This window comes from Taurulus bubalis (genome assembly GCF_910589615.1).
Source record: "Taurulus bubalis genome assembly, chromosome: 16".
Classification (NCBI taxonomy): Eukaryota; Metazoa; Chordata; class Actinopteri; order Perciformes; family Cottidae; genus Taurulus; species Taurulus bubalis.
In genome coordinates, this window is record NC_136604.1 from 19,086,131 (window position 1) to 19,099,457 (window position 13,327).

Genomic DNA, 13,327 nt, shown 5'->3' on the forward strand with positions numbered 1-13,327 from the left:
CGCAGCTTGTTGTTGACCCCCGATTAGCAACTTGAGATGCAAGGCTTGGATTTGAATGATCAGCTTGTGCCACAAGTAGTTGGTTTGATATGTAAACTAACATGCATAACTTGCATTTTGGCCAATGCGATTTCAATTATAGCTCGCAACAAAAAAAATTGGGTTGGGGGGTGGTGATCATAGGGAATACACCTTTTTTATTCAACGTTCATGTTTTTGTTGTTCGATGAAACAATAAAGTTCTACTCACAAAATGTCAGTTTTAAAAGTTGTATTATAAATGTTTTCATGCATGTCTGCTTATGACAAGGTAAATACAGTTAAATTACCACAACATTTCCAGTATATTCCCGTATATTCCCGTTAATTCCCGTGGAAAGTTTCCAACTTTGAATATTCCCGGAATTTTGCAACCCTAGTCTGCACGCATGCTGGGTCTGTTCGTGGAGATCAGCACCGCGGTACACCCGCCGTAATGAGACACCACTTATACAACTTACAGAGCGGTCATATGAAGTGCGACCACCAATTTTTACAGTACAGCATATGGTGAAATGTACACGAGCGAATTGGCTTTCTTTGAGCCTATAGCACACTTTCAGAAGAGGCTGTGTCCAGAGAAATATTCATACTCATAAAACACAGGGTTTCTGCAGACTTCCCCAAATAAAATTGTTCAATACTACACAGAATGCAGTTTAATATTTGTTTTTCACAATCATACTGGCCAAAGTATGACAGAAAAGCACGACAGCAAGGACAAAAAGGCAATAAAATCTGTGGTTCTGCACTGCTTGGAGACCAGTTCAACCGCTCGGAACAAGTTGGCAAAAACAAACAAGCTTTCCACTATTGTGGACACCATCATATTCATTTTTTGATTGTGACACCGAATCTACTCTCATTTTATGTCCTCTGAAGTTGAACAGTGGACATGAAACACAAAATGCAGAGCCGAGGGGTTGGAGTGGCTTCTGTAGGTATTTGAATGAAAGCACCGCGCCCTCGAGAGCCGTGAGAAGCCTCATGACTACTTCAGCGTCGAAACATTGACGTAGAAGCTTTGATAATTCATCTGCACATACCGCTGAATCAGCACAAACACATGCAGTGCAGAAGCTCGGCTCAAAATCTGTTTAGGTGTCTTCCAACGACAGCGGCCCGTTCGGTTGAACCCATTTCCAAAATGCGCCCTTGGGTTCATTGCCGTGGAACCGAGAACATCCACTGAGAGAAAGTGGCCATTAGCTGGAACATTTCCCAGGGCGCTAACAACATGTAATTTAAGTACGGCCTCCTTAAACTGACCGAGCACCTTCTGGTACATACCGTACGGTCACTAAGACCTGTGGTCTCTGGGGGAAACGTTTCTTTTCTTTATTTTATGAAGCAGAAACCCTGTCGAGTCAGATTCATGAGAATGAATTATTGATGTTAAAGAGCGTCAACAATAGCCATCAAATTACTACCCGCGAGGGGACAAATAGGGGAGTGAAATAAGACGCAAGAAGGGTCAAAGTAGAGTTTAAATTCGTAATGGCGACAGAGTCATCAATGAATGTGCATTTCACAGCAGGGCTGAATGCGTCACGTTTAACTGCTAATTCACTACATAGTGCTGAAAATTGTAGTTGCTGATCTGAAGACTATGATGACAAATGGCGCCGGCGGCGTCTATAATATGTTCACTCTGCCAAAGATGTCCAGTCTCTAGACGATGTGGCTAATTGCATCATGCCACTTGGAGAGTTAGCGGCTAGAGTGTAAAGGACCAACAGCTGGTGGACATTGGACTGATAATCCCAGTTAAAATGTATTTATTTATTTATTCATTACAAATATCAAAACATTGTCAGACCTGATTTACTTGAAATCTACTGAGTAATGTTAATATTGGTGAAACAATTACCAAATAAATATTTGATACGGTAAGTAATTTATTAAGCACTCTGCTCCAGGGGTTCAACATTTGAGGAATTGCTGCTTTTCTCAGTTTTAATAAATTAAATTAATGAATCCTTCAGATTTGAACTGTTATTTAAGAGTATTTAAGTCAAACAAATGTGGTGGACACAGTTTGATGGGCTGCAAATGGGAACCAGTCTCTAATTCTCCATTTTATTCCCATTTCACACAGATTACACAGCTGTGATGTGTTACTTTGTGTTTTATTGCATAGAACCATTGCTGATGACAATAACAGTTGTGAAGTTGTCCACAAACATTGCAATTAGTGAATCTTTAGATGGCCATTTTTCACTTTTCCTGTAATTTGATGTACTGAACCATAACTAAATGAACTTTTGATGGTTAAATGTAGTAATTAAATCACAGGATATATCATGTGTAATACTCTCTAGAACACCAATACAGTTCAGGAGTTTTAAAGCACAGAAAATAATCTAAATTGCAATCGCAACTGTGGTCAGCAATATGGCAATTCGATATCTTTTCCATTTCATTCAGCCTCGTATTACGTTGTAAACGAAATGGGACTGCAACTGAAATCTGAGAGAGAGCTGAAGAGCCTTCTCACATTACAGTTCTGAGCTTTTCTCTCAGCCACAGCTCACGGACTAAATTGAAATGCTCATATGATAACATAAGTGTTTAAAGTCGGAGTACGTCTCATGCCAAATTAATTTAATTAATCCCAAAGGGGAATCTGGGGCATCGCAGAAAAGAAAATTGCAATGAGCGGCAAATTGCCCATTGTCATCTCGCGTCATCATTAGCTTTCAAAAAGGCGTGACCAAAAGCCTGCAGGTCTGTGATAAAACAATTCACAATAAAATACTTTTCTCAACATCTGGCTGTTCACTGGAACTACTGGCAGACAGCCCTCCTTGACTTTCCAAAAAAACTTGCTAATGGGGATAAAAAAGTGCAGATCAGGACTATTAATCTTTAAAAAGTGACAAAAGCAACGCATCATTCTTCACTGGAGTCAAAAATCTTGTCAAAAAGTTCATACTTAAATCCGGCTTGCTAGAGAAGTAAGAAAAAAAAAAGTTCTTCTCGCCGACCCGGGGCGTTTTGCTGCTCTGTTTCATTAATACCATTAATAGCACCTCTTTGATATCACACAGTGGGCGCAGTCAAAAAAGAAGAAGACTTGACTTCATGCCCCGCTGCACTTTCCTCCTACGATTAATGAGCGGGCACAATGGCAATGGCTTCTCTTCAGGAACTTTTAAAAGAACACTTCTCAGACTTCGCTGAGGGACTTCTGTCGCCAATTACCGACCTGAATGGGGATGTTTGAATATCCTCAACAGGAGCAGCTTCAAGTACCTGCGCTGTGAATGATGCAGGTTTCCACTTCTAACCTGAACTTCTGCATTCAGGCTATAATTCCTTTGTGGAAATTGGAAATAAAAAGCAGCTGTATTCAGTGAGAAAGCTCTCTAGAACTAAACTACTTGCTCAGCATTGGATCTCTTCTAGAACATCAACATTTCCAGGAGTTTGTCAAATATTTGTAATTATTATATCTAGAAAAAGTTGTACAATATGATAATTTGACATCTAAATATTTCTATTGGCTCCAAAAAAAATGCAATTTTATACGTATGAACAAAAAATGTGGTTCACATTTCTCTAAATATTTAAAGAACAGCCTCTCTGAAGAGAATGTGCTCGTGTAAACATAAACATGGCAAAGCTCCACTATTTTTGTCATTCTTCCCAGACTGAGGACTGGAACATATGTTTGTGTCCACATGTATGTATGTGTGTGTGTGTGTGGCATTGATGAAGAAGACAGCAGCCTTTCACTTTTTCTATGTTGTACAAACAGTGACATGGGAGACCACACAGGAAATGCAATAAACTGGAAAACATTGGGTTCAAAACACATCCAACGAGTCGGGTCAAAAGAAAGATGAAACGCATTTTGAATTTGTCATCCTGAATGGAAAACCTAACAACCCATTTTGCCTCCTTCATCGCCTCCTCTCTGGAGATGCTATAATAACGTGCTCACTCAAGCTGACAAGTTTCACACTTTCATTTTCACTCCGGAGGGAAAAACACGGTGCGGGAAAAGCGGCGTTGTGATGGAGCGTCTGAATAGACGAGTCTCACCTTGAGAGACAGGAAATTAAAAGTGAGCCGGCATGATAACCGCAGATGTGCTTTTTGAGCAGCGAACGGATCTAATTGCTGCAGAAGTCCTGACAGAAAAGTGTGCGTGGTGAGTAACGCACATTGTGTTAATGTTAAAAAGGTCAACGACGGAAAGACAGTACTTAATGAAGGCTTCCCGGATACCTCAGCATCTGACATCCAACACAAACCGCACATCCATAATGTGACGGACTAAAAACAGTACGGTCCCGTAATTGGCACCTTCTGGCCAACACCTACCCAGCTAATCAGGCACCTTCACTGTATTCAAAAAAGACGAGCGCATGGCAGCTAATTGTTTCCAACGGTTTCTGAACAATTGCGGTCTTTTCTGTCAGAATCTTCCCCAATTAGAGAACAAAAGTCACTCAATCTGCTGAATCCGTAGACAATGTCGCGGGCGGCCACTAAAACATTACGGAGCATTCATCTGCAGACACTTGTTTGACGGATAATTTCAATTGTGAAAGTGTAGCAGCAGTTAGGAGTAAATCCCTGAGCCACGCACTCACTAATCCTCAGCTGGAAGCCTTCGCTGGTTGTTAATCAGTCTGCAGTCTCAGAAAACTCCCTCGTAAACAGAGCATGGCGCTTTACGGCCTCTGAAGAGTACCGAGACGACACAGGAAGTGAAAACAACCGCGGCAGAAGTGGAATACATACAATCTCACACTGTTTTTTATAAAACATACACAAAAAACAATAGTTTGTGCACTAAAAACACAAACGAATGGCCCGGGAAACAAAAGCAATGAGAAGCTTGGACACAAACACACACACGGACACACACACACGCGGACACACACCCTCATCCTCTGCTCAGGTAGACACTCCACTTTATCTTGACATGGCAAATAGTGGTTTTCTGCCACAATAATTCTCTGAATGTAATTTATTGCACCTTTAAAAGTGGCAATGTTGAAGATTTTCATTTAGATAAATGTCCGTTTATTCCCCATCTATGGTCAAATGAGGCAACAGAGTGGCGATTGAGGAAAGTATTGCAAATTGTGTCCGTGGTGACATTTGAGAAGAAAGAAAAAATAAACGATATTACAGTTCATTGTTTACACACAAAAGAAAATGGAACTTTGCGCACATCTCTGAAAACGTGAAGGACAAATCTTAACAAAAAGAATCCAGACTGTTCGACTCAAAGCAAAATTCACTCAAATTAAAATTCTAAATTTCGAAATCGAGAGAGCCAATGTTCAGGAGTCCTTGTTGCACATTGAACACATGAAATCTTTGTTCAGTGGAAGGAACAGGAAACGTTAAAGTATTAATGAGGACATGGACTTCACACGTTTTCTGTAAAAAGGAAACTATATATCTATGTGTACCTATCTTTCATTTATGATGCATGTAAAACACTTTTTCCCTTCCATTGGTTGTTTATACTATATAGGTGGATCATTTATACTCATGACATCATAATGGACATATAACTTTGTTTTTTAATACACTAAAGGAATCAGATATCCCGAGGACATTTTTAAATTGGACCTTTGCCTCGTTACATTCAGTGTTGCAGCTCCAACCAGAGAGGAACATCTGGTGTTCATACCACTTAAAGAGTAACACCGTTTCAGAGGACTTAGATTTCCTTTCTGTTCCGCTGACACATTAAATGAAACAAAGACAAAAAACAACAGGAAGAAGGAAGAAGGAGAATCAAACCCCTTCAGCCTGAAGTGCTCTACTGCAATGGCTGGTGAGCTGGTGGGAGGTGAAGGTTCAGCCCTTCCTCTGCAACCTCCTCGTTAAATCTTAAATATGTTCGAGCCCCGAGTGCCTCGGCTCGCCATGAATCATTCACATCAATCCCCACTAACAGTGACTGACCTCCAACAGCAGACACAAGATAAAATACCAGCTTGCTGGAAGTTCAGCAGAAAATGAGGCGAGACTGTTATGAAAGGATTTTTGCTCCAACACAAAGAATCCCCCCCCCCCAAAAAACAAAAATATTCATTAATCCTTTTGCTTTGCATAAATTAACCCAAAAGCTTGCAGAAACAAGATTAAGAAGAGAGCGGTTTTCAGCAAACAAGAGGATTGGTCGGGAACGGCTTTCAAGCAGCATGAAGCCTGAAGTGCTCTGCATTATACATTACATTAAACCAAAAGGTGCTCACCTGTATTAAACAACGCCTTGCATTTCTAATTTTGGTAGCTTTTGCTCGCAGTTTGCATGAAATCCTTCAAACAAAAACAATTTGTGAAACGATAAAGAATTATGCAAAACAAAGTCTGAGATGAGACCGAACCTCACGCCAACAACACAGTCTTATTCCAAGGCCAAGCTAAACACACAGTACCTTTAATAGTACATTTAAATAAGATATAACCTTTAAACTCACTAAAGGCCAAAACACTGGTTTTAAACATTTGTTTGAAGTACACTGCCGTGTATTGAACTTTTGTGATAATGTAGCTTTGCTTGCATAAACACACACACACACACACACACACACACACACACACACACACACACACCACCTTTACTGTTATATTCTGGATCCTGTTCATTAGCAAAAATGCCCAAATATGAATTAAATAAATATGTGACCATTTTCTGGTTGTCAAATATGATATTAACTCTGAATTTCTTTTTACTTTCTGCAACAATAATTCTCTGAATGTCATTTATTGCACCTTTAAAAGAACAAAGACACTAAAAGCTAGAATATGTTTTACAAATAAATGACTTTAAATTGGTAAACAAACTAAATAACCTCCATCAGATGTGGAATCCGCCTGATGCAGATTCTTGCGGCTCATCAGTCATTCAAGGGTCTTAAAAAAAAAAATCTGAGCATGTAATCATCCGAGGGAAGAGATTTAGGACGTGGTGCTGAAACATGACGGTAAAGGAACTGTGTGTGAGAATGACTGATCCTCTCACAAGGTGCAGGGATATGAATCATCTTCGGATCTCATTAGTTGGAAGCCAATTATTTTGATTGACTCAAACGGTGGTTGCAGACACCGGTCCTCGTGAACCGCATCGCTGCTCAATTGTTACTTCGACTGTTGGTGTAAATCCCAGTTGGATGGATCTCAATTAGGAAGAAAAGAAAAAAAGAAAAAGAAAACGTTATCTTCTTAGATACAATATGTTGACAAAGTTTTCCTTTCGGGACAATTAGCGGTGAAAAAAAGGAATAAAATCGCAATACAATAATAATATAAATTGCAGTATCGTGATAAAATCGAATCGTGGGACCTCTGGTGATTCCCACCCCTAATATATATACTTTTTTGCTGCAACAATGGCAACGTTACTCTAACCCTGATGATGACGCCATCCGGGTTATTGTGGAGTTAAAAAAAAAAAGGGGGCAGATAGACCGCCGACTCTTTGAACATCCAAGAGTCCCAAAATGAATTTTTCATTCATTCACTCGATATTTCAGAAAATCCTGAAGATTTTAAGCACAGAACGAAGCTAACAAACAACTCTTCCCATAAGCCTTTGCGGTTGGCGCCTGGATACTTCCCAAAAACCTTTAACCTGACCATTGTCGAACCAAAATGAAGACCGATTAAGCGATGACGATTGTAGGTAGTGTAGTACTTGGCATTGTTTTTGTGGAACTTGTGGCGTCTAAAGGATCAAATGCCACCGTTTCACAATCTCTTAGCTCGGTCACGACATTATGGAGAATAATCTAAATCCTACATTCAGAATATCAATGTTTTTGGAACTTTAATGTTCAACTCTATGGGAGACAATTCCTGAAGAAATATGCTATTAAGTAAAGTAAGGAATGTATGGGAAATGTAGCATCCATCATTTCTGGAGCTTCAGCCATGCTAAAGACAAGTCAGAATATAAAGAATATAACAAAGTCAGAATATCTTGACCTCCGCTTTTTTGGGGTTTTATTTTTCATAAATCTACCCCTTGTGAGTCCTCCAACTTTATAAAAGTAAAATAATTAATTATTATTAAAAGAATAGACCTCTAAAAAGGCAAAAAACTTGTATGTGCTCTTACGTGCCTTGAAGGAAAGATACAATAAAATAATGCTTTATTAGCCCTGCAGTGGGTAAATTCACATAATTACAGCAGCATAGTAATACTAATGTACTTGTCCTTCATTCTAGTTTGTAAGAGAGGACATTATATTTTTAGTTTCGAGTAGGCTTTGAAGCAAACTTTGTGGTTCAAAATAAATTGCATAACAGAACACAGCTTTGCTGGCTTTGATGTCTTTCCTGCTTTTAAATCTTTAATTTTTCTGTTGCTCTTATAGAATGTGAGGACATTGGGTCTTTTAGCGGTTTTGTACGGAGGTCCTACAGGAATATGTGAGGTAGAGCAGAGATAAGGCTCTTACCAACTGTGCGCCCATTACTGATGTTTGAGAATTCATCTTAAAACCAGTTTCTTATTCATAAAAAAAAAAACAGAACCATAAGATCAAAAGACAAAGAAAGAGACGGAAGGAAGTAGAACACGGCATGGGACGGTGCATACAAAACTGTTAACCGTATAAAGCACATGGAGCTCATGTCAGGGCACCGTAGTGGGTTCAGATACGAGTGAAAGACAGAGGCAGGCTGGGATATTATTAGACCGTGTCACTGGTATCTTCCTGTGGAAACCGACCTGCCAATTCCCACAGCGCTTTCAGAATCAAACTTGCGGTCTAATCCCGTGTGGCTCCTCTGCGCCGACTGGAGTTGGACATCCGCAGGTTTCCTGACAGCGAGCGAGCAACACAGCGAAGTATATTTCAGGCTCGACTCATTAACGGCAACTAAAGGTGTCGGACCAGGACTGACCCACAAAAAAAAAAAAAAAGGGGGGAGAAGAAGCATCGTGCTGCTGCCTGCTGAGGCCTAGACAGCCTACCACCCCAACAAGGTATTAAAGGTGTAGCAATCAGAGCAGTGAGGCTGAACATCGACTCAGACAGGAAAAACCCGAGTCAGCACAAAGAAGTGCAGTGGCTCAGCAGTTGGACTAAAACCTGAGGGACCACAGGCCAAAGTGGGATAGCTCCTATTCTCCATCCACCCAGTGAAACTTCAGCTTAACGTTGAATAGATCGTTTTCACAGCTGACGGGTGCAACATTAATATAAATACACCGGAGTACTCTCAAACTAAATAAATTAAATACAAATTTAGTGTCCGTGCATATTCACAATCCCACAATGAAATGTGCCAAATTGAACAGACACCTGACGCAACACCTCATCAATGATGATGCTTTTTAAGTCTGAAATATGTATAACTATCAGTCTTTTATAAAAGAAATAACAGCATCATCAACACAATGTTTATAAATGTTTGCAATTGATTAATAAGTGCTCTGTTAACATCACAAATGGGCTGCAGGTCATCTATAAACCTGACGTGAACCATGAAAGAGACATTAAGAAATCGTCAGTAAATGATTAATAAGTAATTAGTTGATATTCCGATGAATCACTGTGATCTAAAGTCTGGCATGCAGGTGAAAAGAAGCTTAATGATTTGTTTATGATAATCTCGCAATTTACAAAAGGTTTTAAAGATCTTTACAACACATTTGTGATATTTTACCATATCAAGTGTTAATCATATAGATACATTTACAAATGTTTTGTTGGTGATTGTTCATTATTTATTTTATTCCTGAATGAATTATGACTGACTGTCATTACAAAGTATTGCCAAAATCTCATTTTAAACCTCACCGCCGAGTAAATAATTGAGCGTCTATTACACAGGGACATGCAAATGAGTGAAAGAGTCAAACTTTGAGTGTGATTCATTCAAGAGCTTTAAAAGGAACGAGAAAAATAACTCTGATGCGAGCGAGCAAGAAAGCCGACGAAGATTCAGGTTTGTAAAATGTATTCAAAGAGCAAAAAGAGATAAAAGCAGAAGACTGACAGAAAGGACACCCCTGTCAAGTACAGAATAAAAACAAGCATATCGAGAGCGAGACGGTGTGTTCAGGCGTGGAGAGGCTTTCCCTTTTTTGAGGACATCATTGTACTTCTTACCAAATGAGGGGGAGAAGTTATTTTCCCTGATATATATATATATATATATATATATATTCTACAAAATGTCAAAATAAGAAGGAAAGTGTGGAACTTATGCAAGGTTGCAATGCTACACGAGAAGCAGGAACTGTAGGAATGCACTTAGCAGTGTGTGTCGGGGGATGATGCGATGTCGGCACATTTAAGTGAGATCCAGTGACAGCTGTGAGACGGGATTTTGCTTCTGGACGAAAAAGTGTCACGTTATTCACCGTGTTGATGTTTGCAAACGTGCAGAGATTGGTTGCCCAAAAAATTGAGAGACGCTGCGCAAAATGTAAAACGACTGCACGGGCAAATATTCGATGCTACGGATGCAGAAAAGACGATCAAATAAACAGCTCCGTCGGCTCCGCTCAGCTCAGGCCTCTCCTCTCCAGCGAGGAGCGACTGCGATGTGTTCAGAAGTCTCCGACCGCCTGCTGTCTGTTTCAAATTTGTCTCCATGGCAACGGACCAGACCGTCTGGCATCGGCACAGCTGATGAAGTGGCGTGTTATGATAATAGTCAGAGGAGAAGACGAAGGCCTGAAAACGTACAGGACTTTTTTTTTTCCCCCGGGGATATTTGACGGGTTTTGACTGCGTTTCACGTGAAGCATTCCTCCCCACAACGAAAGAGGAGAGTGAGGAAACATGTGACGGTAAATGATCATCCCACATATGATATTAACCCCAAATATTCAGTCGAATAAGCTGGTAATTCTGGCGATGGGGGAGTTTAGAGACGGCTGCATGCTCTACCCCGTGCTGCGTGACTGAGACGACTGAAAATCTGCAACGTTTCCATTTCATCTCTCCCTCATCTTCCTCCTGATCCAACAACAGGTGGAAAGTGTGTGTGATTTCCTTTTAAATCCCTCTAGTGAACCGTACACTCGACTGTCCCCGTTTCACTGCGAAATACGCCACAGTGCAGAAGCCGGAGGCGCTCAGGAAGGGCAGAAGGACTCGGGGTGTCTAGACAGACGGGGTCTGAGATGTTATGTGTCTCACCTTGTCACACTGTCCTCACTGCAAGGCGTCTGGTTCCTCTCCTCCACGCTCACCGCCTGAGGACCGAGCTCTCCTCCTCCTCGTGCTGCTGCTATCTGTCCAGCTCCAGACTGCTGCTGCCGCCCTTCATCCTCCACCTCCTCATTACCGGACTTCCCTTTCCCTCGGCCCTCACTTTCGTTGTCGCTCTCCTCGCCCTCCTCGTCCAACATGTCGTCCACCTGTTTGTTTTTAAAAAAAGGGATCTATTGTTAGATATTGATTCAGCTTTTGGGCAGGCTTAATGTGTCAAACAGCATATTGTGCAACAAAACAGTCAATTCTTTGCTCAACTTAAATTGTGTTTTTGACATATTAACAATTTCAGCATGCATACATTTATATCATAACTGTCAAAAATATTCTCACACTTTGCATCTGGACTATGAATTACTTTCTCTCATTCTGCTTTCATTATTTTTTCACAGAAATTCACCAAATTAGAGCCACACTGTTACTTATTTGTGAGTTATCGTTAAAAAGAAACAAATGAAAGAGGAAATGAAGAGGATATAGGTGCTTTAGCTTATTCCCTGTGAAGCATCGCAGATTCCAGTTAATCATCTAATTAAATCTGGAAAGTGGTTTTCCTTCTCAAAACAATGGGTTTACATCATGTGGTGAAATCTTGGGAGGTGAATAAACTGTTCAGAATGTGTCAATTAAGCAATTAAAGAGTGATCAATAAAAGATTGTTAAAGGATAGAGATTTTTTTTTTTGCATAAACCTACAATATAAACACAAGAGTTAAAAAACTGACAAAACTGATACCACTCTTATGTCTGTACAGTAAATATGAAGCTACAGCCAGCTGCAGGTTAGCTTAGCACAAAAACTGGAAAACGCAAACCTCGCTCTGTCCAATAAATAAATAAGTTTCCTTTCTTAAACAAGATAGAACATGTTCATTGATGAGTTTTACAGACACCGGTGACATAAGTTCAGTTGAAAAGTGGATGATCGATGTCATGGCATCGCTGCTTCTAAATGCCCGAAAACAGATTATGGGCGTTTCTGTACTGTAATATCTCGTCAGCTAACATACGATGCTGATATATCTGATGCAACGTCTGCGTCTGAAAGCAACCTCCAGCAGCTCATCAATCTTGTATTTTTTTGAGCAGCTCATCATTTACTCTGCCCAAGGGGATACCGATTATTGAGAGCAGGTTGGCCAATTGACAACCAATGAATCAATGGAAATGTGAGGCGAATACAGCCAGAGATTATGCAGCCTTGGAATGTGTTGTTTTAGTGGTGGTTGTCCTCCAATTTCATTTGCTGAATCAAATTTGAATGAGAATGACCCTGCAGGGCACCAATAAATTACAGGGTAGGATACAAATAAGACAGGGGTTTGGTTTGCTCTCTGACCGTCAACAACACGCAATTTCAAATTGCACCTCAACACAAATTGCCTTTTTTCTCCCCCCTGCTAAAATATTTCATTAAAATACTTTGTTTACACTATTCTGATGACTCCATCCTGGCAGCAGGTTGTATAGCTACAGTAGCATAAGTAGCACCAAGGTAAACGGTCAAAAGTGTGGCTGTAATTTGCAAAAAAAGATTCAAACAACGCGACGTGCAGCAAATGCAACGAAACAACTGCGTGTAAAGAAGAAGAGACGAACTCCGAGAGAGAAACGCTCAGTTTGCTCCACCAAACCTCGTTGAGGAAACGTCTGTTTTAAATGCTGGAATCTGGACGAGAAAGCTGCAGAAAAGACTCCTGAACTATAAACTCTAAACTTCCTGCTAGAAACGTCTGTTTCGCTGATGGAAGTCAACGTCAGAGCGGAGAAACCGCAGCTGCAAGAACACCGGCTGAGAAACGCTCCAAGCCGCGACACAAAGGGAGATTATTAGGAGACGTGTTTGTTCCTCGGTTCATTTGGTGTTTGCCGAATTCAAGAGCAGCTCCGTCTGGTTCAGAAAATCTCTCCCAGTTGATATTAATGATGCAGTGTAGTGAAGCAGCAGAGTTTGTAGAATCCAAGAGTTCTGTTGCACACGGTTCCTATCAGGCCACCTGATGCTTTTTGTCTGTTTTTTTTTTAAATATATTGTTTATAGTTTGAAGTTAAAAAGTTTGAAGCTGTAGTTTGAAGTCAAG

General features: G+C 40.4%; 1 protein-coding gene across 1 annotated transcript in view; it reads right to left on the reverse strand.

The window, feature by feature from the left end:
* Positions 1 to 13,327, reverse strand: part of ctdp1 (CTD (carboxy-terminal domain, RNA polymerase II, polypeptide A) phosphatase, subunit 1) — a gene marked incomplete at its 3' end in the record, with an annotated part of 55,394 nt that overhangs the window by 15,721 nt on the left and 26,346 nt on the right. Inside the window, exon 11 of the mRNA XM_079231913.1 lies at positions 11,172 to 11,392. Within this exon, the coding sequence (XP_079088039.1) occupies positions 11,172 to 11,392 (221 nt within the window). The remainder of the gene's footprint in view (positions 1 to 11,171; positions 11,393 to 13,327) is intronic.